Source organism: Aquarana catesbeiana, linkage group LG07 (genome assembly GCF_042186555.1).
Source record: "Aquarana catesbeiana isolate 2022-GZ linkage group LG07, ASM4218655v1, whole genome shotgun sequence".
Taxonomy (NCBI): Eukaryota; Metazoa; Chordata; class Amphibia; order Anura; family Ranidae; genus Aquarana; species Aquarana catesbeiana.
In genome coordinates this window covers 115,035,090-115,061,403 of record NC_133330.1, presented here as the reverse complement: position 1 = coordinate 115,061,403, position 26,314 = coordinate 115,035,090, and the positions used below count along the sequence as shown (strand labels likewise).

The 26,314-nt window shown below is 41.4% G+C and overlaps 1 protein-coding gene across 1 annotated transcript in view; it reads right to left on the bottom strand.

Moving 5' to 3' along the window:
• MRPS21 (mitochondrial ribosomal protein S21) overlaps window positions 1-26,314 on the bottom strand; it is a 145,577-nt gene that overhangs the window by 32,002 nt on the left and 87,261 nt on the right. Inside the window, exon 2 of the mRNA XM_073592653.1 lies at window positions 4,381-4,472. Within this exon, the coding sequence (XP_073448754.1) occupies window positions 4,381-4,463 (83 nt within the window). The 5' untranslated portion in view covers window positions 4,464-4,472. The remainder of the gene's footprint in view (window positions 1-4,380; window positions 4,473-26,314) is intronic.

Here is a 26,314-nt window from a genome sequence, read left to right as displayed (position 1 = left end):
AGCGTGGGGGCAGCAGTGGGTGGAGGAGCAATTTGCTCCTGCCTTTTGCGGGAGGATGCCCCCATGCTTCGGCATATATAAATGGTGCATGTATGCCCATCATTAGAAGTGGGTGGATGAAGGGAGGTATTCTAATGGTGGGCATACCCACCGATCAATATCTTTTTTTCGTTCAGCCCACAGGCTGCATGAAAAAAAAAGTTTACAATATATGCCCAACAAGGACCAGCAACGTACTGGTATGTTGCTGGACTTTGAGTGGTTATACCAGAATGATGCCTGCAGGTTTAGGTATCATCTTGGTATCATTCTTTTCAGCCAGCGGTTGGCTTTCATGTAAAAGCAATCCTAGCGGCTAATTAGCCTCTAGACTGCTTTTACAAGCAGTGGGAGGAAATGACCCCCCCCCCCCACCGTCTTCCATGTTTTTCTCTGGCTCTCCTGTCCCAACAGGGAACCTGAGAATGCAGCCGGTGATTCGGCCAGCTGACCATAGAGCTGATCAGAGACCAGAATGGCTCCAAACATCTCTATGGCCTAAGAATCCGGAAGCTACGAGCATTTCATGACTTCGATTTCGCCGGATGTAAACAGCGCCATTGGGAAATTGGGAAAGCATTTTATCACACCGATCTTGGTGTGGTCAGATGCTTTGAGGGCAGAGGAGAGATCTAGGGTCTAATAGACCCCAATTTTTTCAAAAAAGAGTACCTGTCACTACCTATTGCTATCATAGGGGATATTTACATTCCCTGAGATAACAATAAAAATGATTTAAAAAAAATAAAAATGAAAGGAACAGTTTAAAAATAAGATAAAAAAATCAAAAAATTAATAAAAAAAAATTAATAAAAAAAAAAAAAAAAAGCACCCCTGTCCCCCCCTGCTCTCGCGCAAAGGCAAACGCAAGAGTCGGTCTGGCATCAAATGTAAACAGCAATTGCACCATGCATGTGAGGTATCACCGCGAAGGTCAGATCGAGGGCAGTAATTTTAGCAATAGACCTCCTCTGTAAATCTAAAGTGGTAACCTGTAAAGGCTTTTAAAGGCTTTTAAAAATGTATTTAGTTTGTCGCCACTGCACGTTTGTGCGCAATTTTAAAGCATGTCATGTTTGGTATCCATGTACTCGGCCTAAGATCATCTTTTTTATTTCATCAAACATTTGGGCAATATAGTGTGTTTTAGTGCATTAAAATTTTAAAAAGTGTGTTTTTTCCCCAAAAAATGCATTTGAAAAATCGCTGCGCAAATACTGTGTGAAAAAAAAAAAATGAAACACCCACCATTTTAATCTGTAGGGCATTTGCTTTAAAAAAAATATATAATGTTTGGGGGTTTAAAGTAATTTTCTTGCAAACAAAAAGTGTCAGAAAGGGCTTTGTCTTCAAGTGGTTAGAAGAGTGGGTGATGTGTGACATAAGCTTCTAAATGTTGTGCATAAAATGCCAGGACAGTTCAAAACCCCCCCAAATGACCCCATTTTGGAATGTAGACACCCCAAGCTATTTGCTGAGAGGCATGTCGAGTCCATGGAATATTTTATATTGTGACACAAGTTGCGGGAAAAAGACAAATTTTTTTTTTTTTTTTTGCACAAAGTTGTCACTAAATGATATATTGCTCAAACATGCCATGGGAATATGTGAAATTACACCCCAAAATACATTCTGTTGCCTCTCCTGAGTACGGGGATACCACGTGTGAGACTTTTTGGGAGCCTAGCCGCGTACGGGACCCCGAAAACCAAGCAACGCCTTCAGGCTTTCTAAGGGCGTAAATTTTTGATTTCACTCTTCACTGCCTATCACAGTTTCGGAGGCCATGGAATGCCCAGATGGCACAAACCCCCCTCAAATGACCCCATTTTGGAATATAGACACCCAAAGCTATTTGCTGAGAGGTATAGTGAGTATTTTGCAGACCTCACTTTTTGTCACAAACTTTTGAAAATTGAAAAAAGAAAAAAAAAAAAAAATACGTTTTTCTTGTCTTTCTTCATTTTCATGCCTCTCAGCAAATAGCTTGGGGTGTCTACTTTCCAAACTGGGGTCATTTTGGGGCGGTTTTGTGCTATCTTGGCATTTTATGGCCTTCAAAACTGTAATGGGTAGTAAGGAGTGAAATCAAAAATTAACGCTCTTAGAAATCCTGAAGGCGGTGATTGGATTTCGGGGCCCCGTATGAAGCTAGGCTCCCAAAAAGTCCCACACGTGGTATCCCCGTACTCAGGAGAAGCAGCAGAATGTATTTTGGGGTGTAATTCCACATAAGCCCATGGCCTGTGTGAGCAATATACCATTTAGTGACAAATTTGTGCAAAAAAAAAAAAAAAATTGTCACTTTCCCGCAACTTGTGTCAAAAAATAAAATATTCCATGGACTCAACATGCCTCTCAGCAAATAGCTTGGGGTGTCTACTTTCCAAAATGGGGTCATTTGGGGGGGTTTTGTGCCATCTTGGCATTTTATGGCCTTCAAAACTGTGATAGGTAGTGAGGAGTGAAATCAAAAATGTATGCCCTTAGAAATCTTGAAGGCGGTGCTTGGTTTTCGGGGCCCCGTACGTGGCTAGGCTCCCAAAAAGTCCCACACATGTGGTATCCCCGTACTCAGGAGAAGCAGCAGAATGTATTTTGGGGTGCAATTCCACATATGCCCATGGCCTGTGTGAGCAATATATCATTTAGTGACAACTTTTTGTAATTTTTTTTTTTTTTTGGTCATTATTCAATCACTTGGGACAAAAAAAATAAAAATATTCAATGGGTTCAACATGCCTCTCAGCAATTTCCTTGGGGTGTCTACTTTCCAAAATGGGGTCATTTGGGGGGGGGGTTTGTACTGCCCTGCCATTTTAGCACCTCATGAAATGACATAGGCAGTCATAAACTAAAAGCTGTGTAAATTCCAGAAAATGTACCCTAGTTTGTAGGCGCTATAACTTTTGCGCAAACCAATAAATATACGCTTATTGACATTTTTTTTACCAAAGACATGTGGCCGAATACATTTTGGCCTAAATGTATGACTAAAATTGATTTTAATGGATTTTTTTTATAACAAAAAGTAGAAAATATCATTTTTTTTCCAAATTTTCGGTCTTTTTCCATTTATAGCGCACAAAATAAAAGCGGCAGAGGTGATCAAATACCATCAAAATAAAGCTCTATTTGTGGGAAGAAAAGGACGCAAATTTTGTTTGGGTACAGCATTGCATGACCGCGCAATTAGCAGTTAAAGCGACGCAGTGCCAAATTGTAAAAAGTGTTCTGGTCAGGAAGGGGGTAAATCCTTTCGGGGCTGAAGTGGTTAAGATACCAATCATTGTTAAGAAAGACAAATTGTGACTATACCTGCATAAAAATATACATATAGCATAAAAATATGCTTTATATATATATATATATATATATATATACATACATATACATACACATACACACACACATACATACATACATATACACACACATAATAAATAAAATATATATACCGGTATATACACACACATACATACACACACACACTATTTTGTTTCAATAAACGTCTGGTGAATAAATCTCCTATTTTTAGTCTGTGTTCATATGGACCCTGTATCTTAAGTATTATAGTTTAAAAGTTACTCATATCATAAATATATGATAGATATACAATCATAAATACCGTGCAGGAAAATTAACCTCAAAGCACGACAGTACATAGACAAACTTTTCAGTGAGCCAACATTTCTGTATTAAAAATCCTTTATTTGCCGTTCATAAAACGGACCCAGAACTCACACTTAACTTACCATATTGCATAATGCTTATCCACACAATTTATTGATACCTTGTATTGAAAACTGTATACTCTAACTCTTCTCATCACATTCCACTGTATTCATGTAATGTTAATTTCCTCCTTGAAACTGCCATGTTTCATTGTTCATCATTACTATCAATATATATATTTCTGTTATATGTTCTAAAATATCAAAAAAAAAAAAATCCTTTATTGGGCTTATGTAATATTAAAGTTTTCTGAGATGCTGAATTGGGTTTTCACAGCTGTAAGCCAAATTCATCAAAATTAAAAGAAAGAAATGCTTGAAATATATATCACTCTGTGTAAAGCATCTATATAAAAAAAAAAAAAAAAAATAGGAGTTTCACTTTTTGAAATAAATTACTGAAATTAATTAACTGATGGTATTCACATTTTTGGAAATGCACCTGTATATAACTTCAAAGTTTTTCACACTACCACAAAATGTACCATTATTCAACATAATAGGGGCGTTTGGGCAAATACTTACATCCTATTTTCACTGCTAAGGGGATTTCTCCAATAAATAAAGTTGAACAAATCCCACCACTTCAAAGCAGATGCACACTCACCTGTTCAGCGTCTTGTAAGCTGCATCAATGTTCCCATTCTGCACCATCACTGTGCGGGCAAAAAATCTCAGATGGTTTGCCATGGCATGAACCTAGGGATGAAAGAGTGCACATTACTACCCATGTACTGAAATGTACCAGACTGTAATGTCCCTTTTTTACCAGGCTACGTACCAGTGATGTAATAGCTTGACAATGACTTTGCCCATTGAAATGAATGGGCAGTGCTTCCAAAGCGTCTGTAAAGTGCTTTGGAAGCGCCGCAACACAGGTGTTTAACCCATTCTTAGCTGTAAAGCGCCAATTTACCCAAATGAAAAATTAACCACTTGACCTCTGGAAGGTTTTACCCCCTTCCTGATCAGGGCATTTCTTGCCCTTTTGCTACTTTTACTGGTAGGTAGTTGCACAGTCATGCAACGATGTACCCGAACAAAAATTGAAACTTTTTTTTCCACACAAAGTGAGCTTTATTTTGGTTCCATTTGATTATTTTTTTTAAATATAAATGAAAAAAAAAATTAAATATTTTCTACTTGGTTACAAAACATATCTAATAAACTCAAAATTCTTAGTACATTTTAGACCAAAATGTATTCTGCTATAAGTCTTTGGTAAAAAAATTAGAGTTACGTACCGGTAACGTCTTTTCCAGTAGTCTTTCAGGACAGCCACCATGAGAGATAGTCTCCTCCTCTTCCTCTAGGAAACACTGCGCCAGCCCATAAATTCTTACTTCCCCCTGCCAGACCTCAGTATATTCCAAGATTACCTCCGGTCAGCTGGGGAGACACAAGAACACATTAATAACATACTATCCCATATCATTATCATGCTGCATTCTGGTCTTTTATAAGACACCCAAAAATCTCGGGTGGGTAACTAGGGCTGTCCTGAAAGACTACTGGAAAAGACGTTACCGGTACGTAACTCTAATTTTCCCCCTTCGTCTTTCAGGACAGCCACCATGAGAGGATGAACGAGCACTTACCAGTTAGGGTGGGACTACAGCTTGCAATACCTTTCGCCCAAAGGCTTGCTCACTAGCCGACACCAGGTCCACTCTGTAGTGCTTTACGAAAGTGGAATAGCTGGACCATGTTGCAGCCCTGCATATTTGCTCTGGCGTTGCTCCAGCCTTTTCTGCCTGAGAAGCTGCCATAGCTCTGGTAGAGTGTGCCCTTATACCCATTGGGATTTCTTTCCCTGCTAATGTATAGGCCTGGCCAATGGTTACTCTGAGCCATCTGGCAATAGTGCGTCGAGACGCTTTGCATCCTTTTCTGGCCCCAGAAAACAAAACAAATAAAGAGTCTGACTTTCTAAACCTCTAGGTACTTAAGGATACATCTCCTTACGTCCAAAGAATGAAATTTTAATTCCCTTTCCCCCGAGGGGTTGGGACAAAATGAGGGTAGAACTACCTCCTGACTTCTGTGGAAACCAGAAGCCACCTTAGGTAAAAATGCTGGATCAGTCTTGAAGATGATCCGATCTGAAAAAATAACGCAAAAAGGAGGTCTAACTGATAAGGCCTCAATCTCACTGACTCTCCTGGCAGTAGTCACTGCTACCAAAAAAACTGTTTTTAACGTAAGATCTTTAGTAGACATTCCTCTAAAGGTTCAAAGGGGGTTCCCGTCAGGCCCTGTAACACTAAAGATAGGTCCCACTTGGGAAAGGGAGGGCCCTGAACCGGTCTTTGTCTAGACAGAGCCTTAAAGAATCTGACCACCCAAGGGTTGGTGGCCAGATGCTTTTCTAAATAAGCACTGAGTGCCGACACCTGACCTTTAAGGGTACTTATGGATAAACCCCTATCTGCCCCGCACTGAAGGAATTCCAACACCGTTGTTGGACTGTGTACCGCAAAGGAGCCTTCTGCACACCATTCATTGAAACGTACCCAGACCTTTTTATAAATCTGGCGTGTTTCCTTTTTCCTGCTGTTGAGGAGGGTGGAGATTAATTTCTCAGAAAAACCTCTAGCTCTTAGCATACCCTCCTCAGTAGCCAGGCCGCTAACTGCCATTGGTGAACCTGTGGACAGAGGACTGGGCCCTGTGAGAGGAGATCCTCTCGAGGTGGCAGGAATAAGGGAGGTTCGACCGCTAGCTGCTTGAGTACTGAGAACCAAGCCCTCTTTGGCCAATGTGGTGCTACTAGAATCAGGGACGTGTTTTCCATCTGGAACTTCCTGAGAACTGCCGGTAATAACGCTGGGGGCGGGAAGGCATAGCAGATTCTGAAATGCCAGTTCTGGATCAATGCGTCGACCCCTCGCGCTCCCTCCCCTCTGTTTAGGGAGAAAAAACAAGGGGCTTTTGCGTTGCTTCTTGACGCGAACAGATCTACTTCTGGAGGACCCCATTTCTCTGAAATGAGATTGAAAACCTCCTGGTTGAGGATCCAATCGCCCTCTCTCAGTTTGGTTCGGCTGAGAAAATCTGCTATCACATTCTTTTCTCCTCTCAGGAAGACTGCTGAGAGTGAGAGAGTGTGAGTCTCGGCCCAGTTCAGAATGCCTGATGCTAAGGCCGACAGGACTCCGCTTCTTGTGCCGCCCTGTTTGTTTACATAGGCCACGGCGGACGAGTTGTCCGACCGCACCTGCACATGGTGGCCCTGTAGCTCCTCTTTGAAGAACCTGAGTGCTAGCCCGATTGCCCTCAGCTCCTTCCAATTGGACGACCTTCTTAGTTCATCGCCCTCCCAGGTGCCCTGTGCTAAAAGGGAACCCAGATGCGCCCCCCAACCCTTGCCGCTTGCGTCTGTGGTTACCACCTGAGAAACTGGGATGAACCACAGACGACCCTGCGACAAGTTTGAGACCCTCCTCCACCACCAGAGGGATCTCTTTACTTGGGGTGGAACCTGTACCAAGGTGTCCAGATCTTTCTGACTGTGATCCCACACCCTTAGGACAAAGGACTGTAAGGGACGAAAGTGCAGACCTGCCCATTGCACTGCTGGGAGGGTAGCGGTTAATAGTCCTAGGACTGACATCAGAATTCTTATGGAGACCTGACTGCTGCACTGGAGAACAGCCACTGCCCTGTCCAGTTTTTGTACTTTTTCTGCTGGAAGAAACACTCTCAGTAGCGTTGAGTCCAACAGATAGCCTAAGTACGTGATGCGCTGAGAAGGAATCAAACTGGATTTCTCCAAGTTCATTAGCCACCCTAGACCTGTAAGAACCCTCTTTGTTAGTTCTAGATCTCTTACTAACTGCAGTGGACACGCTGCAAATAGGAGCAGGTCGTCCAGGTATGCTATCACTGATATACCCTGGAGCCGAAGAAAAGCCATCACCTCCGCCAAGACCTTGGTGAAAATGCGGGGCGAGGAGGATAGCCCGAAAGGCAGCGCCTGAAACTGTAGATGTACCGTTGTTCAACCTACATCTACCGCTAGCCGAAGAAACCTCTGCGAGGCTTCTGTTATAGGAACGTGTAGATACGCGTCCTTTGGGTCCAGAGATACCATAAAGCAGTTGCGGGGCAACAGGGCTCTGACTGTGAAAATTGTTTCCATACGGAATCTCCTGTATGTCACTGACCTGTTCAGGGGCTTTAGATTCAGAATCAGTCTGAATTTCCCTGTGGGTTTCTTCACTACGAAAATGTGTGAATAGAAACCCTCTCCCTCCTCGGCCTTTGGAACTCTGAGAACCACATTTTGATCTACCAGATCTCTTAATGCTTCCAACAGAGCCTCGGCTTTTGCCGTACACCTGGGTAGGTGCGTGGCAAGAAATCTCCGTGGAGGAGGATTTGTGAATTCGATATGGTACCCCCTTCTTATAATCCCTAGGATAAAGCGATTGGGGGATATTGCCTCCCACTGTGGGAGGAAGGCCCCTAGTCTTCCCCCCACCCTGGTTGGGGAGTCATTGACTTTTACGGGGCTGTTCAGGAGGGCGAAAAATCGCCCCTCCCCTGCCCTTGCCTTTCTGACCCCAAAATTTCTTTTGCCCTTCCGGCTTTGGAGTTTCTTTACGCTTTTGCGGACGAAACCCCTTCTTTGTATGTGCAGGGGTTTTCCGCCTAACCGGGAAGGATTTCTTCCTGTCTGCTGTGCGGTCCAAGACGGTCTCTAACCCTGGGCCAAAGAGAAGGTCTCCCGTTAACGGTATGCCGCACAATTTGACTTTAGAGGCGCTATCGCCCGGCCAAGTTTTTAGCCAGAGGGCTCTCCTGGCCGAATTGGCCAGAGCCGCTGATCTGGCCGACATACGTACTGACTCTGCCGAGGCATCAGCTATGTAGGCGATACCTCGCAGAATCGTAGGGAAAGAAGACAGAATGGTTTCTTTTGCCGTTCCAGCTTCAATATGCTCTTGAATCTTAGAGAGCCAGTGCTCCAGATTGCGAGCCACTACTGTGACAGCCAACTCAGGTTTTAAGTTACCAATTGTTGAATCCCAAGTCTTTTTGAGGAGAGAGTCTATTCTCTTATCCATGACATCCACCAGGGCCCCCATGTCCTCAAATGCCAGGTCTGTGTGTCTGGAAACCTGGGAGAAGGCGGCATCTAACTTGGGATTTTTATTCCAGATAGATGTAGGATCATCCGAGAATGGAAATCTCCTCTTTAAAGATCTAGAAAAAAAGGGTTTCCTTTCGGGATCCTGCCACTCCTTTTTAATAGTTTCAACCAGTACCTCATGTACTGGAAAAACTTTCCTCCTTTGTTCCCCCAAGCCTTTGTACATTTGGTCATGAAGGGTCAGGGGTTTCCTGTCCTCCTGAATACCGAGGGTTGTATAAATAGCCCCTAAGAGGTCCTCTACCTCTTCCAGGGATAATTTATATCTGGAGGATTTCCTGGACTCCCCGTCCTGGTCCTCCCCCTCAGAACCATCCTGGGAATCGGAGGAGGAACTGTCTGGTTGTCTTTGTTCCACTCCGGAGGGCCCTGGAGCTTCCTCTGCCCTAACTGAAGTTGCAGGTTGGGCAAGAGCAGAGCCCTGAGCCTGAGGCGGGGTTGTATCCTGGGGAGCTGGACTAATGGGAGGCTGAAACCTTTCAAATAAGGCTTTAAAATGAAGAAAAGGTGGACGAAAGCTCCTTAACCGAGGCTGCAAGTCCTGACTCCTGTTCAGAGTCCCTCTCCTTAACAAGGGAGTCTATGCACTCCCTACACAAGACCTTTGTCCATGCTTCCCCTAATGTGTCTTTGCAAGAGGCACACCTCTTCTTAGAGCTATGTGTAGACCTAGACTTCTCTGTAGCTTTCTGAAATACATGAAAGAAAAAAACATTTTGTCACTTTTTTTTTTTTTTTTTTAAAACAAGGATACAACCCTGGGAGTGCACTAGACCCTCCTTAATATGTGGGGATCTGAGCCTCCCTCCCCCTGACCACCCAGGGTGTCTGCCCCCCCTATGACAGGAACTATACATGGAGGGACAATCCTAGATAAAGAGTACTCTTCCCCAGGGCACTCTTACCTTAGGAAGGCTGGAGGTAGTGTCCGTTGGCTGAGCATCTGCTTCCGACATGACTTTGCAGGTGGTTGCTACTACCGAGTCCTACGCTGCCTGTGCGCGTCCCAGACTCGTCTCCAGCCTGTGCCTGGCTTCCCTATCAGCGCCGCGACCCGGAACCGGAAGCCGCGGGTCAAAGACAAGCATTCGCCCTTCCGCCGGAAATGACGTCGCCCGTCGTCCGGCCCGCCTAGTTCCAAAAAGAAAAAAAAGAGAGCGGTCTGTATAGTACACAGGAAAGGCGAACGCCTGCATGCTGCAGCCCTGTGGCCGCGATAGGGAGCCCCCACAGCCTGAAGCCGCGCTCGGCTAGGAAGTGGTGGCAACAGAACGAGGGGTAAGTCCCCCCTCAAGCCCCTATGAAGCCCCTGCTTCCATTATAGGCTCCAAAAAAATAAAAACAGCCATAGTCACCCTGACCGAGTGGCCAGGTTCCTTGCACAGTGTCTCCCCACCGGAGGAAACACTAATACTGAGGTCTGGCAGGGGGAAGTAAGAATTTATGGGCTGGCGCAGTGTTTCCTAGAGGAAGAGGAGGAGACTATCTCTCATGGTGGCTGTCCTGAAAGACGAAGGGGGAAAAGAAGCTTATAATAAAATCGGTTTATGTGAAAGTAATAGCACCTACAAACTATGATAAATACTGGAATTTACGCAGCTGAGTGCCTATCACATTTCTTGAGGTGCCGAAATGCCAGGGCAGTACAAAACACTCCCTCAAATTATCCCTTTTTGGAATGTAGACACCTCAAGCTATTTGCTGAGAGGCATGTTGGGTCCATGGAATATTTTTTTTTGCCACAAGTTTCTAGAAAATGACAATTTTTTTTTTTTTTTTTTTTTACACATAGTTGTCACTTAAAGGATTTATTGCTCACACATGCCATGGGTATATGAGGAATTACACCCCAAGAACATTCTGATAAAATCTCCCAAGCATGGGGATACCACATGCAAGAGACTTTGGCAGCCTACCCACATAAAGGCCCCCAAAATCCAATGATCACCTTCAAGCTTTCAAAGGGTGCATTTCCTCATGTCACTTCCCCACTACCTATCACAGCTTCGGAGGCCCTAAAATGTCAGGATAGTACAAACCGTTCCTGTAACTTTAAACTTTCCAGGCTAAAGGTCTCACAATGTGATTGACAGTTTTCTGACTAACATCTTTCAAGACCCTTTGTGAATGTGTTCTCTAGACTGTGCTGTGCCCTATACTAATACTCCACTAGTGTGTGGTAGCGACAGAAGCAGTACTTGAGGCAGAAAAAAGGTTGGCCATGATAGGAGGGTCAGCAAGAGTGGGTGTCACCTTGGCTATATGACCTGTTATATCCTATATTTATGATGGCAATGTCAAATGCCCTATCCTTTTTATTGGTGCCTGATGCACTTCACATTTGAATGTATATTCTGTTTATTATGCTCCATAAACTCCACTTTGATTAAAAAAAAAAAAAAAAAATTTAAAAAAAAGGGGGGCGGGTGTCACGCCTAATGCAGCATCTACTACAGACACGACATCTTTTGTTTACAATTTCGCTTTATTTTGCATCTAAGAAAATATACATTCAACACTTCTGAAATTGGTTATTGTGTACATTTAGTCTAAAAAAATAAAAGTGGAGAGGGGGGAGGGGGGTGTATAAAGATGGTTTCTAATCTGATTATATTCATAGGATATTACTGCGCGATTGCTGAGGTTCGAAATTCTTCCCATTGCTGCCACTTGCTATCACTTGTTAAATAAAGTAAAGTGACTGCGCTTAGGACAGGTGTAAAGGTGTGCAGCCCCCCTAAAGAAACTCCTCAAGGTGTTTCGGAAATGGATATATAAGAATGGGGTAATGGCGCTCCCTAGAATTTTATTGGGCAGGTGAGTAGTATAATGTACCATTAATAGTTGAAAATAATATATAAACTCCACATTGAGTGGCTCCACCCAGATGAGTTGAGTGTGAATAAATAAGTACTAAGCAACCGTGGAGTACAAAGTCTCCCTCCACGTCCGTGAGAGTGCAGGTAAAAAATATAATAAAAAAAAAAAGTGCTAAGACCGTAAAATTATAAGTGATAGTATGGTAGAAAGTCTACCCCATTTGAGCCATATTAGTGTGACCGTAACAAGTGCTTAATTGAATAGACTAAATATATATGTGTGCACATTCCAAGCATATGTGATAATGTGCCTGTGATTTAACAGAGTGTAAATCTGAGATAAACATAGGTACCAATACACCTATCAGTGTCTATACAATTAGAAGCCCAATTGCAGGTTGGTTGAGCACCCAATCCCACATTAGGCCTTAGCCATATTATAAATCCACACCCATACACATAAAACAAAGTGCTTTAAACAGACATCTTTTAAACCTTAGTTAAGTTCTAGGCATATTAATGAACAGTCCAAAAATGTTAACCAGTCCGTGATTGTGAAGAAAAATCTTCAATACAATGTGGAAGCAACCCACCGTCGCTGAGGACGTTTATGACGAAACGCGTATGACGCCGCCACGCACGCTACGTCATTTCCGCTTACCTAGGCCGGTGGAGCGCTCTTATAATTTTACGGTCTTAGCACATTTTTTTTTTTATTATATTTTTTACCTGCACTATCACAGACGTGGAGGGAGACTTTGTACTCCACGGTTGCTTAGTACTTATTTATTCACACTCAACTTATCCGGGTGGAGCCACTCGATTTGGAGTTTATATATTATTTTCAACTATTAGTGGTACGTTATACTACTCACCTGTTTTATCACTTGTGCTTCTATTAAAAATCAATTTTTACAAGGATTGCATCTCATTAATTTCACAAACCCACTCAGCTATTGAGGGGCCAGTCGTTTTACACCAATTTGGAGCTATAACGCTTCGTGCAGCTGTTGGCAGATGGCATAGGATATCTCTTAATAGATTTTTATTGATCCTGGGATAATTGATAAAATAGATGTACAAATATTTAATCGTAAACCAGATTTCATAATCTGATAAATATGAAATATCTTCTGCCAAAAATCAAGAACCGGCAGACACCGATATAATATGTGTGCCATTGTACCGCTTTCTTTACAACACCTCCAGCATGTCTCCTGGTTATCTTTATTTTATGCAATCTTTATTTTATTTTCTACTTGACAGCGATACCATCTTGTAATGATTTTAATATTTCTTGGCGTTTGGCGGGTAACTTATGAATCACAAGAAATGCCTTTTCCCATTCCTGCGGAGAAATTGGCATTTCTATCTTTCTCATTTTTTCAGGCATGATATTTCAGTAAGAGAATGATCAGGAAGCAGTCATTTATACATGGCCAATAGTCCATGCGTTGACTTCTGTTCCTGTAATAATAAATTACTCAAATTACAGTAAAGGTCCATCTATTGGAGAAATTTGTTGTAATGATCTAATATATGTATTTAACTGATGATATTGCATCCATTTGGATCCATACTCTCGAACCATCCGTTCGCTCCCAACTAGGGCAGACATGGATCAGTATGTGCGTAGGCTGGAAAAATCATATAAGGAAGAGATTCAAGAGCTTAGGATATCTACAAAAAATACACAAGAAAGGATGGACATAATAGATGAGAGAGAGTCTTAAAAACGGAACAGGAATTGTTAAAGATAAAGGAAAAAATGCAGAAGCAAGGAATTCAACTAAAGCAAGTAATAAATAACTTAGATGAGCAGGAGAACAGAAACAGAAGATCCAATATAAGAATTAGAGGTTTAACGGAGACGGTGGGCCCAAAAGAGCTTATAACAATATTACAAAAAATATTCCAGGAAATTAACCAGGACATTGATATAAAAGATTTAATTATTGATTGAGCGCATAGGGTAGCAGGAATAAGGAAACCAGACAAATAAACCTCGAGACGTTATTTGCAAAATGCATTATGCTCACATTAAGGATAAAGTTATGCTTGCAGCCCGTCAAAATAAGAATATCCAATATGAAGGAGAACCTCTCCTGCTCTTTCAAGATATATCAAAATATACACTGGATCGCAGAAGAGCGCTAAGGCCCCTTGTGGAGCAACTAATAAAAAATAACATTCAATATAGATGGAAATTCCCATTTCAGTTGCAAATTCAAAAGGAAGGACGTACTATATCATTCAGGGATCTGGAGGACTTACCGGAATTTTTGGCGGTTCTAAAAATTTCAGAACTAGCACTACCAGATTGGCCCATAAAATATATGCAAACATTCAAGAAACTATAAGAGGGCCCCCGATGGGGAGGGAGGGAAGGGAGATGATAGAAGGATGGGGAAGCGGGGTATGGTAACGGGGTAATCTGGAAACTGAAGTGAATTGAAATGTTTTTTTTTTTTTGTTTTGTTTTTTTTTCAACATTGAGGTGACAATATTTATATGTTTGTTATAGGCAACTTGTTGGCACTGGGAGATATAAAATGAGCTAAGTTTTAGGTCTTATGCACTAAGTGATATAAAAGGGAAATATGAATTCAGAGGGAATATAGGAACACAGGGTGGGTTTTTTTTTTTTTCCCCACAGAGGAGATAATATTTTATACATTTTGTTTACACTAAGATTCATGGATATAACACAGAGGAGATAATATTTTTATCTATATCATATTGCACTAGGATATACGTAATGAGTTTAGAGGAGATGATATCTAAGTTTTTATTATTTGTAATAATGAAATGTGTAAGCTTTATGCACAAGGTGAGGTGAAAGGGAAAATATGAATTAAAGGAGTATAGGGTGCAGTGTTTTTTTTTTTTTTGTTTTTTTTTCTCCCTCTTTCTTTCCTCTCCTTGAGAATATCTATACAAGCTATCCGCACCAGGATATATGAAATGACTCCTGGTGCGTCTATTTATTGAAGGAGGGAAGAGAGAAGAGGGAAAGGGGAAGGAAGAGGGGGGGAGGGAAAAGGGAAAGAATTAATATTTTTTTTTTTTTTTCAGAGGAGATAATTATATTAGCACGTTTCCCATCAGATAAAAAATTATATTTAGAAATAATAAGGTTAAAAGGATTAATATCGTATTTTGGAAGCCCCTTAGGGATCCCACCCTTACACCCCTCCCCAAGAAAAGAGAGAGAAAGAAAGGAAAGAGAGAGAGTTAAAGAAAATAGAGACGAAAGAGGTCCAAAAGAAGAGAAAGAGAAAAAAGATAGTAAAATGCAGCAGGAGGTTAGCGATCGAGAGGCGACCTTCGGTCACCAGACTCAAAACCCCCACAGTAGGGAACTTACTTTAGATAGTAAGAAAGACTTTTTTAGTCAAATAGATCTAGGGTAGATTGTGTGTGTGGGTAGTGTGAGTGCGGGGTTTTTTTTTTTTTTGTGTGTCCCTACTGGTTTCAAGATATGAAAATATGCTCTTACAATATCAGAGGTCTTAACTCAGCAACAAAAAGGTCACAGGTTCTGTATTCTCTTCATAAGCAAAAAGTGGGGGTAATTTTTTTCCAGGAAACGCATTTCCGTACGAACCACGTCCCGAATTTACAAAATAGATTCTACACTACATGGTATCATGACTCCTTTATGTACTCAAAATTAAAAGGCGTCTCTATAGCAATACATAAAACAATACCACACCAGGTGCTGGAAGAATGGCGTAATAAGGATGGAAGAGCAATACTACTCAAACTTATCATATATGGCAAAAAGTATACGTTTATTAATATACATTTACCTAATCAAGGCCAACATAAAGTAGGAACACAAATCTTGAAAGAGCTCATGGAAAAAGCTGAGGGGATAATTATAATCGGAGGAGATTTTAACTTTGTCCTTGATAAAGAGATGGATACTACAGCACCTTCATCAATACAGATGGGTAGGGAGAAAAAAAAGTTTTTAGAAACAATGGCAAAATATCAGCTGATCGATATATGGAGGGTTCTACATCCAACAGAAAAATATTTCACATTCCACTCAAAAGTCCACGGGACATACCATAGACTGGATTTTTTTCTGTTAAACCAGATGGGGATAGCGGTAACCTTATCTACCGAGATAGGTAGTTCGTTGTGGTCAGATCATGCGCCAGTATTTTTGGTGTTGGACCCACTTAAGGGTAATAGCAGTAAGGGGAACTGGAAGCTCAACGATAATCTGCTGTATGATACGACATGTGTGATAGAAATAAGGAAGGCAATATCAGATTTCTTACATGATCATAGAGAGGATACTACATCTTTGCCGATCAAATGGGAAACATTAAAATGTGTAATTCGAGGGCTTTTCATAAAACACGGGGCCAGATTGAAAAAATTAAAAGGCAATAGAATGACTCAACTATTAAAAGAAATACCCAAAATAGAAGCTCAACATAAACAAAATCCAACACGTGAAATATCAATAGAGTTAACGGAAATAAAAACAGAATTAAAAACATTGATAAATGAGCAAACTTTGCGTATAAGAGATAGTAATCGCGCCCTATATTATCAACAGGGTAATAAACCAAGTAAACTTCTCGCAAGGGCTTTGCGCCATTGGGGCAATACGCTGCCTATTGTTAAGATCAAGTCAGAAAAAGGAGATATGAGATATGATCCAAAGGGGATACTGAAGGAGTTTCAGACTTTTTACATGAAATTATATAACATTCCTAACTGTGTCACAAATAGAGATACGGAGGGAATCCAACAAAGAATCGATCACTACATAAGAGAAACAGCACTTCCTGTATTAGCTCCGACAGAAAGGGTACAATTAGATCAGGACTTCTCGGAGAGCGAAATACAAAATGTAATCGATGCATTAGTACCGGGGAAAAGTCCAGGCCCTGATGGCTTTACCCCAAGATTCTATAAGATATTTAAAAAAGAACTCACTCCCATTATGAAGCATACATTCAATGCAATATCCACATCAGTGCCTTTTGTTCCACAAAGCATGCAGGATATATCTCACTTATACCCAAACCAGAGAAGGATCATACTTTATGTGGAAATTATAGACCAATCTCCCTAACAAATGTGGACCTGAGACTTTATGCTAAAATAATTGCCAAAAGACTGACCCCTTTAATGCCGGCACACATACATTTAGATCAGGTGGGTTTTATAGGAGGAAGAGAAGCAAGAGATAATACTCTAAAAACACTCACATTAGTGGAACACGCACAGAGAGGCTCCATCCCATCCTGCCTATTAGCGATTGATGCTGAGAAAGCATTCGACAGGGTGGGATGGAGCTTCCTTAGAGAGACCCTAGTGCAGTGGGGGGTGGGTCCTATACTTATGGATAAAATAATGGCCTTATATAAGAACCCAACAGCTAAAATACGGGCAAATGGCGACCTATCGGAGGTAGTCCCTATAACAAATGGAACCCGACAGGGTTGCCCGCTATCCCCAATATTATATATACTGGTGATGGAGCACTTACTAATAGCAATTCGAAAAAATAAAGACATACAAGGAACTAAAGTAGGAGATATGGAGTATAAAATGTCAGTATATGCAGATGATATCCTGTTATATATTACAAATCCATTGATATCACTACCAAATCTGATATCTGAATTTAAACGATTCGGTGCATTAAGTAATTTCAAAGTAAAATTATAGTAAATCTGAAGCTCTGAATATTAATCTACCAAGCAATACGGTGGAACTTCTTAAAAAAGATTTTTCTTTTAAATGGCAAGAGAACGCAATCAAATATCTGGGTACCTATATCCCTAATGATCTTGATAAATTACGGGAGTGTAATTATGTCCCAATGGTGCAAAAAACCATGAGAACGCTACAACAATATGAAAAGGGAATGTTCTCCTGGTTGGGTAGAATAAGTATAGTAAAGATGCATATACTGCCCAAAATATTATATATATTCTTCAGGCAATACCCAATAAAACTAAAGAAGATGGGGGGCCTTGCCCTTCCAGATATAGATATGTATCTCAGAGCAATATTGATAACTAGAATAGTGGATTGGTTCCATAATAGAGATAATAAACAATGGGTGAAGCTTGAGGAAGAGATTACGGGCCTCAAATTAAAATCCTTACCTTGGATCAAAAGAGCGCAAAGACCGCCGGAGAGTGAGATGCCCTCACTAGTGGTATCAACATTAAAAGCTTGGGATACTATAATAAAGAGAGGGAGCGGATCCACTTATAGGGGTCCTATGACCCCATTATTTATTAATCCAGAGTTTCCACTGACACTTGAATCTAAAACATTTCTTAAATGGAAAAGAAGTGGGGATACTAGGATAGTGGAAACGATGGAAGGGAATAAACTCCTCCCACTGGAAGCATTGGGGGTAGAACATAAAAACAAATGGATGCAGCATGGTCTGCTCCAGCGGTGCATTGAATCTTTAACAAAGGAGTCCGTAATGGATAGATAGGCGTTTGACAAATTTAGAAAAATTTTTTTTGCAAGAACTTAGACCCACACATGTCTTATCTAAGATTTATAAATACTTAATCTCAGAAAATAAAGGACAGGAGCTACCATATATCAAAAAATGGGAACTAGAGATCGGAATTGAATTCCCCAGGGAAACATGGGAAAAGGCAATTATAGCAACCCATAAACTTTCAATATCGGCTAAACACCAGGAAAGAAATTATAAAATCTTAGCCAGATGGTATAGATGCCCTGTAGACTTACATAAAATGAATCCGGATAATGCCGATATTTGTTGGAGGTGTCATGTAGCTCAGGGTACAATGTCACATATTTGGTACTATTGCTCAGAAATTCAACCATTCTGGCAAAAAATATTCGAGATCTTTAAAGCATTGACCGGGACCGAGCTATATCCAGAAATACAGGTGGCAGTATTGTCTATGATTCCAGGATCATTAAAAAACAAAAAAGGGAATTTTGAAATATTTTTTGACGGCGGCACGAACTGTTATAGCAAGAAAATGGAAAAATACACTGGCGCAGTCTGTTGTTGAATGGGAGTGTGAAATGACGGAGATGCGTGCCTTGGAGGAAAGAATGACGATAGAAGAGGGGTTGAAGGAACAAATATTAAACATATGGGCTAGATGGGAGGAGTTCAGAGCCTCTTCGAGACTTCCAAGGACAATATAGAAGTATTAGAGAACATAACAGGAAAGGACCTTTTTTTTTTTTTTTTTTTTTTTTTTTTTTTTAAGAGAGAATAAAAAAAGGAAAAAAAAAAAAAGGGAAGAAGGAGAAATTTTTTTTTTTTTGTTTGTAGTCTAAGTATGAATGGGTATGACTGATGTGGGTGGGTAGGTAGGCTTAGAGTATGGGTTTCACATCCTTGATTTAATAACATAAATAACTAAAATGAAAAAGAAATTTGAATAATGTTCTGATAAAGAATAATAGAATTATTTTATGATATGGATGTGTATATGTTTTATAATGTGTTATTAAAAATGTTTTGATAAATAAAGATTATAAAAAAAAAAAAAAAAAAAAAAATTACATTAAAAGGTCCATCTATTGGAGAAATTTGTTGTAATGATCTAATACAGTGTTTCTCAACTCCAGTCCTCAAGGCGCACCAACAGGTCATGTTTTCAGCATTTCCCTCAGATGAAACGGCTGTGGTAATTACTAAGGCAGTGAAAATTGATTAAATCACCTGTGCAAAATAGTGGAAATCCTGAAAACATGACCTGTTGGTGCGCCTTGAGGACTGGAGTTGAGAAACACTGATCTAATATATGTATTTAACTGATATTGCATCCATTTGGATCCATACTCTCGAACCATGTCTGTTAAGGAAGATGTTTACCATCCAACAGAATTCTTCTCGCTACTATGTCACTTTTAAAGTTGAAGACTCTAATGGAAACTCAGGATTAAATAACAAAGGAACCACTGGCCCTATCTGCGTAGAGAGAAGTCCCTTCTTTAGCAGAGTCCCATATTTTCAACGTTGAGATAAGAAAAGGTCTTTCGACCCAGGGCCTGAGGGCCAATCCATGGAAGTAACAAATTTTCTTGGGACAATATCTACCTCTAATGTCACCCATTGTTTAGATTTCCTATTATGGAACCATTCCATGATCATGAACATAGATGCTGATTGGAAGTAAGATATACAAACTGGAAGCACAAGGCCTCCTTTATTTTTTTTTTTTTTGGGGGGGGGGGGTTCTGAGTCCAGATAAAGCAGGGGTCTTCAAACTATGGCCTAGGGCTGGTAGATTATCCACAAAAAAAAAAAAAAAAAAAAAAAAAAAAAAAAAAAACTATTCATGTTTCAAATTTTTTTTTTTTTGGACATTGCGCCGATCCTGAAGAGCTGTGGGCAGGAGTTTTTAGGCGATGCTGCGGCTTCAGCCTAGTCCACGGCGTCCACGGACTAGGCCAAAGCCACGGCCTCACCTAAAAACTCCTGCCCGCAGCTAAAATCTAAAAAAGAAAAAAAAAAAAAAAAAAACAATTTGCTTAAATTTTGAATCGATTTGACCTCTCAACTCGATTCAAGATTTAAATCGATTTTTTCCCCAGCCCTACTATGGCCCTCCAGTTGTTCAGGAACTACAATTCCCATCATGCCTAGTCATGTCTGTGAATGTCAGAGTTTTACAATGCCTCATGGGATGTGTAGTTCTGCAACAGCTGGGAGGGCCATAGTTTGAGGATCCCTGAGATAAAGCTACCCACAGTCCTACGTAACTGGCATACCCTGTTTCCCCGAAAATAAGACCTAGTGTGATTGTCGGTGATGGCTGCAATATAAGCCCTACCCCCCAAATAAGCCCTAGTTAAAGTCCTTGTAGGTTTTATTTTCAGGGTAGGGCTTATTTTCGGGGAAACAGGGTAGGGCTTATTTGGGGGGTAGGGCTTATATTGCAGCCATCACTGACAATCACGCTAGGTCTTATTTTCGGGGAAACAGGGTAGGAGAGTTGTTGGAAGAATTAGTGGGGCTGTTTGAAATACATAAATTAATTTTGGTAGCATGTCTATCTTCACCCTACCAATCCAGGAAAAGATAGATCTATCATACCTTTGAAGTAATCTTATTGTGTTACAAATTATAGGAGAATAATTTAGCACCTCAAGCTTGGTCAGGTCTCTAGGGATGTATATCCCTAAATACCTGATAGCTTCTTGCCATGGCTGTAGTTAAACGTTCCATTACATATAAAAGAGGAGACAAGGGACACCTTTGTCATGTTCCATTTGTGATCCCTATGGGGTTTCCAAAAGCATTCCATTTATACGTACTCTAGCTTTAGGATTGGAATAGAGGGCCATGATCTTTTGAAGAAGTTGAGGGCCCATTCCTATTTGTTTCAATGCTTCTTCAAAAAAGCACACCAGCCCACCTTGTGAAATGTCTTTTTGGCATCTATGGATAATAAACATGATGGGATGGTGCGTTTCTGAACATATTCCATCAATGTAAAGGTCTTTATTGTATTGTCTCTTGCCTCTCGACCCATTGTAGACTTGATCTACATGAATATGTGATGGTAAAATGGGCGTAAGCCTAGTCGCAATATTTTAGAAGACGCAGATCTATATCTGTAAGGGAAATTGGGTGGTAATTGCTACATAAAGTATAATCTTTCAGGTTTAGGGATAACTGCAATATGTGCCTTCATGCTCTGTGGAACAAACTGCTGAGATAGGACGTTTAATTCTATCAAGAATAGAAACAAAAATTTCCTGAAATATCTTATAAAAACCTAGGAGTAAATCCATCTGGGCCCAAACTCTTGACTGGAGCCAGTGAGACTATAGCTTTCTGCATTTCTACCGAAAAATCTGTCCAATTCCTCCATCACTTCCCACGGAAAAGTAGGCAATTCTGTTTCCTTAACCACTTCAGCCCCGGAAGGATTTGCCCTCCACCAGAGCACTTTTTGCGATTCGGCACTACGTCGCTTTAACTGACAATTACGTGGTCATGCGAAATTGTACCCAAACAAAATTGAGGTCCTTTTTTCCCACAAATAGAGCTTTCTTTTGGTGGTATTTGCTCACCTCGGCGGTTTTTACTTTTCACGTTATTTGAAAAAAAGCAATATTTTTTACTATAATAAATATCCCCCAAAATTTATAATATATATATATTTATTTATATATATATTTATATTTCCTCAGTTTAGGCCGATATGTATTCTACATATTTTTGGTAAAAAAAAAAAAAAAAAAGCGCAATAAGCGTATATTGGGGATAGTTTTATGGCATTTTTATTATTCATTTTTATTTTATTTTATTTTTTTTAGTAATGGCGGCGATCTGCGATTTTTATCATGGCTGTGACATTATGGCTGACACATCGGACACTTTTGACACTATTGTCCACTTTTGGGACCATTGTCATTGATTACTGTGTAAATGACACTGGCAGTGAAGGGGTTAACCACTAGGGGGTGAGGAAGGGGTTAAGCGTGTCCTAGGGAGTGATTCTAACTGTGGGGGGGGGGGCTTCAACACACATGACAGGGAGCAGTGATCTCTGTCATGTCACAAGGCAGAACGGAGAAATGCCTTGATTACAAAGGCATCTCCCTGTTCTACCTCTCCGTGACACAACTGCAGGCATCGAGTCCGCGGGACCCACGGTCATGGGAATGCGGAGGGTGCGCGCCCGCAGCACTGCTTCTTGAAGGGGACGTACCTGTACGCCCTTTTGCCCACCCTACCATTCTGCCAACGTATATTGTCGCGCAGCGGTTAATATATGGACATTTCCCAGCCTTGCCGCTATTCCAAGCTGTAAAAAGAGGTTTGCCTGCCCCCTCCTCCCTCAGGTTAGGGGGCCTGTAGCATACACCCACTACCACTTTCCCATTTTCTTCCACTCTCTGAAGTTCCACCCACAAGGATTCCACCTCCTCCCTAGCATCCAAAACGTCAAGCTATGGGTTTCTGAATACTTTTGATTTTTTTTTTTTTTTTTAAAAAGGTGCCATTGACAGCCAGGTAAACGGGAAAACATATCGGCTCATTGCTTCCATGTTACCATAGCGAAGACCCGATCAAAGACGATTCTGGCCACTCCGATTGCCATTTCAAAGCAGACGACCGCCGGCTCTTATATAAAAAAAAAAAAAAAAAAAATGGTACCAGGGTGATGCCTGCAGCTGCAGGTATCATCCCAGTACAACCACTTGAATTCAAATGACATACCAGGTATGTGATTTGGCAGTACGTGGTTAGTGTTACTAAACCCAGGACCCTGCATTCGCTATATCTGGTCTCCCACAGTGCACAGAACATGGAAATGCAATAGTTTCAGTAAAGATAAACCGCTAAATAACTTTTCCTGACGCCACCATGGCAGCATACTAGTGATACATATCCTAGCTGACAGGGTGGGTTCTACTTAAACCAAAATAAATATATAAATATATATATACACACATACATACATACATACATACATACATACATACATATATATATATATATATATATATATATATAATTTTCAAATGGGACAGAAGACTGAACAGTCAGAAGCCCACTGATGACAAGGCACCCAGATCTATTCTGTAAAGGTTGAAAAGGTATGCTGGGAAAAGCATGCCACTTTCCTGTAGAATGAATCCATAGATGTTTTCAACTGGGCCGCCTATAAGGCCTCAACCCCTCTGGAAGAGGATGCATCCTGCCACTGAAGGAGGCTCACGACCCATTTCCCATCTGCACAACCAATCTTGCTAAAGTCCAGGAAGCAACCTCTCTTGCCTGATGAATTCCATCTGGAACAGTGAAAGACTTATATGAACTGAAAAGAGCAATTGTGGACAGAAACTTCTTTCAAGCTCTGGGAATGACCAATTTGTGTGGTTTTCTTGCTTGAAGTCTGGAAAGTTAGGCAATGGACAGACGATTGATAGATGGGAGGGCTGTCGCTACCTCTGATATAAGCTGAACTACAGGATGCAGCTCTACTCCTGTAACAAAAGCAATATGCTTTTCTGAAGCTCTAAGGGCTTGACACTCAAACCGACTTCTGTTTGACAATTTGCGCTAAATACTGGTTAGTAAGCGATGTCTTAAACCAAACACTGCCCTGTTGGAGTAAACAGTAGAAATAAAGCATCAAAAGATTTTAATTGTGAAAGATTCTCTCTCACGGTTGACGAAATCTCCTGACTTTCTTCAAAATTTTGCAAACTAAAAGGGCCTTTGGCCAAATTAAACCTTGTTCTTGCTGACACCTGCAACCTCAAAAGAGTATAGGGTAAGGTTCATGTCCAATCTGACCTACAAGAAGACCAGAGCAGCTACCACCAGAGGTGCAGCAAGAATAATATCTTGCCATGCAAAATAGAAAAAAAAAAAAAAACACAAGTTTGTTCCAGATCTTGGCATAGAGGCTGTTAGTAGAGTGCCTTTCGCACCCCCCAAAGTAGAGCTCACTCTTGGAGCAACTCTGGAGCAATCTAGGTTCTGCGGCTTCCCCTTCCCGCCATTATGCTTGCATCTCTGGTCTGTGCATGTGTGAAGGGGAATCGACTTCTGTATTCTGAAGTAGATAGCTAGGAAGCACCAAGACTCCTATGGTCAGAATGGAGGGGTGGTCGTGACTACCATGCTCATTCTTGACAGCTTGCAGAGGAATTTCATTATGAGAGAAGTTGGGGAAAAACATACAGTAGGGCTTGATTGCAGTTTCATGGAGAAACTCAGCTTCTGTTCTCTGCTTTGGGGAGCGGAAACAGAGTCAGACCTCTTCTTAAATTGGCATTTGCTGTGAGAAGCAAAGAAGCCTGTCTGTGGTAGGCCACCTGTGGGACAAGCCTCCCCCTCATGCTCTGGCAAGCTTGCATGATGGACAGTATGTCCGTGTATTCCAGTCCCCTAGGAGGTAAATTGCTTCCGGAATTTGTTGGTGATCTTCCTACCCAGACATTCTGGGTTCTACATCTCTCAATAGCATATTGCCGCGAGATCCTCCCTGGAGCTGAAAATACGCAATTGCTGGCCTGTTGCTCAACCGCAAGATAACTGGTCACCCTTGATTCTGTGTAGCAAGGTCAAAGTGATAAAAAAGGCTGCCTGAACTTCCAGCGCTTTCGAGACTACCTTCCTTGGCTAGCAATCTCCACTTGCCTTGACAGACAGACCCTCGCAGTGCGCCTTCCAGGCTGTCTTGCCGATATGATTCATCACATTGATCCAGTCAGATGGTTTGTGACATCCTCAAGGTCTTTTCATCACTGCGGACCGCTATACATACTGCGTGACACTGACCGGATCCTGTTTCCTCCGTTGTAGTTGAAACTAGCACCGGTGCTCATGCACCCAAGGAATCATCGGTATGAATGACAACATTACGGCCAGGAGGCTGAGACACCTAGAAGTCGTCCAGGAAGTAGAGGCATCTGATCTCAGAATTCTCCTTATGACCGTCACCGTCCTTTTCTGATGGAAGAAAAACAGAGGAACCAGTAGAGCCCCCACAAGCACTTTAACTGTTGGAAAGCAAAAGTTGGCCTTTTTTTTTTTAATGTAGAAAGGAATTACGCCCAGGTAGTGGCGAATCTGGAGACCCTGTTCTCCAAGAGGAACTGACATGGCACTGAAACCTCTAAATATTCTTAGAGATATTCATAGGCTAAAAGGTAGGCTGATAAAGCGGAGATGTGTCCAACCAATCGCCAAATTACTTATTTTGGAATAAAAAAGAAGAAAAGATAAGATTTTTGGGATGTAAGGCTAAGAATCCTGACGATCTAGCGAAAGCCTCCAGCCATCTGCTGCAAGCGAATGCTTCTCTCCAACCGCCGCGACCTACAAACAGGGGTGGGTAGGAAACCTACAATCTCTCCTGTGAGATGGGACCAGGACAGCTCCCCTCTTATGCCCTGTACACACGGTCGGATTTTCCGACGGAAAATGTGTGATAGGACCTTGTTGTCGGAAATTCCGACCGTGTGTGGGCTCCATCACACATTTTCCATCGGAATTTCCGACACACAAAGTTTGAAAGCTTGCTATAAAATTTTCCGACAACAAAATCCGTTGTCGGAAATTCCGATTGTGTGTACACAAATCCGACGCACAAAGTGCCACGCATGCTCAGAATAAATAAAGAGACAAAAGCTATTGGCTACTACCCAGTTTATAGTCCCGACATACGTGTTTTACGTCACTGCGTTTAGAACGATCAGATTTTCCGACAACTTTGTGTGACCGTGTGTATGCAAGACAAGTTTGAACCAACATCCGTCAGAAAAAAATCCATGGATTTTGCTGTCGGAATGTCCGATCAACGTCCAAAAGTGTGTACAGGGCATAAGTCTGAAGTGTCTGTAAGTATTGTAATCGCCGTGGTTGCGGTGGATCTGGCAGCTCCGAGGGGGAGAAAAAGGTCCGGAGAAGGAACAGTGAGGAATCCACCGAAGTGACCATGAGTGCCTATCCTCCAAGGATCTGCACAATCCACTGTCCAGTAACCCGTGATGTGTGCCCACTGGGACTTACCTTAAAAGTCTGGGCATGCGCCCCGTAAAAGGATTTTGTGGGT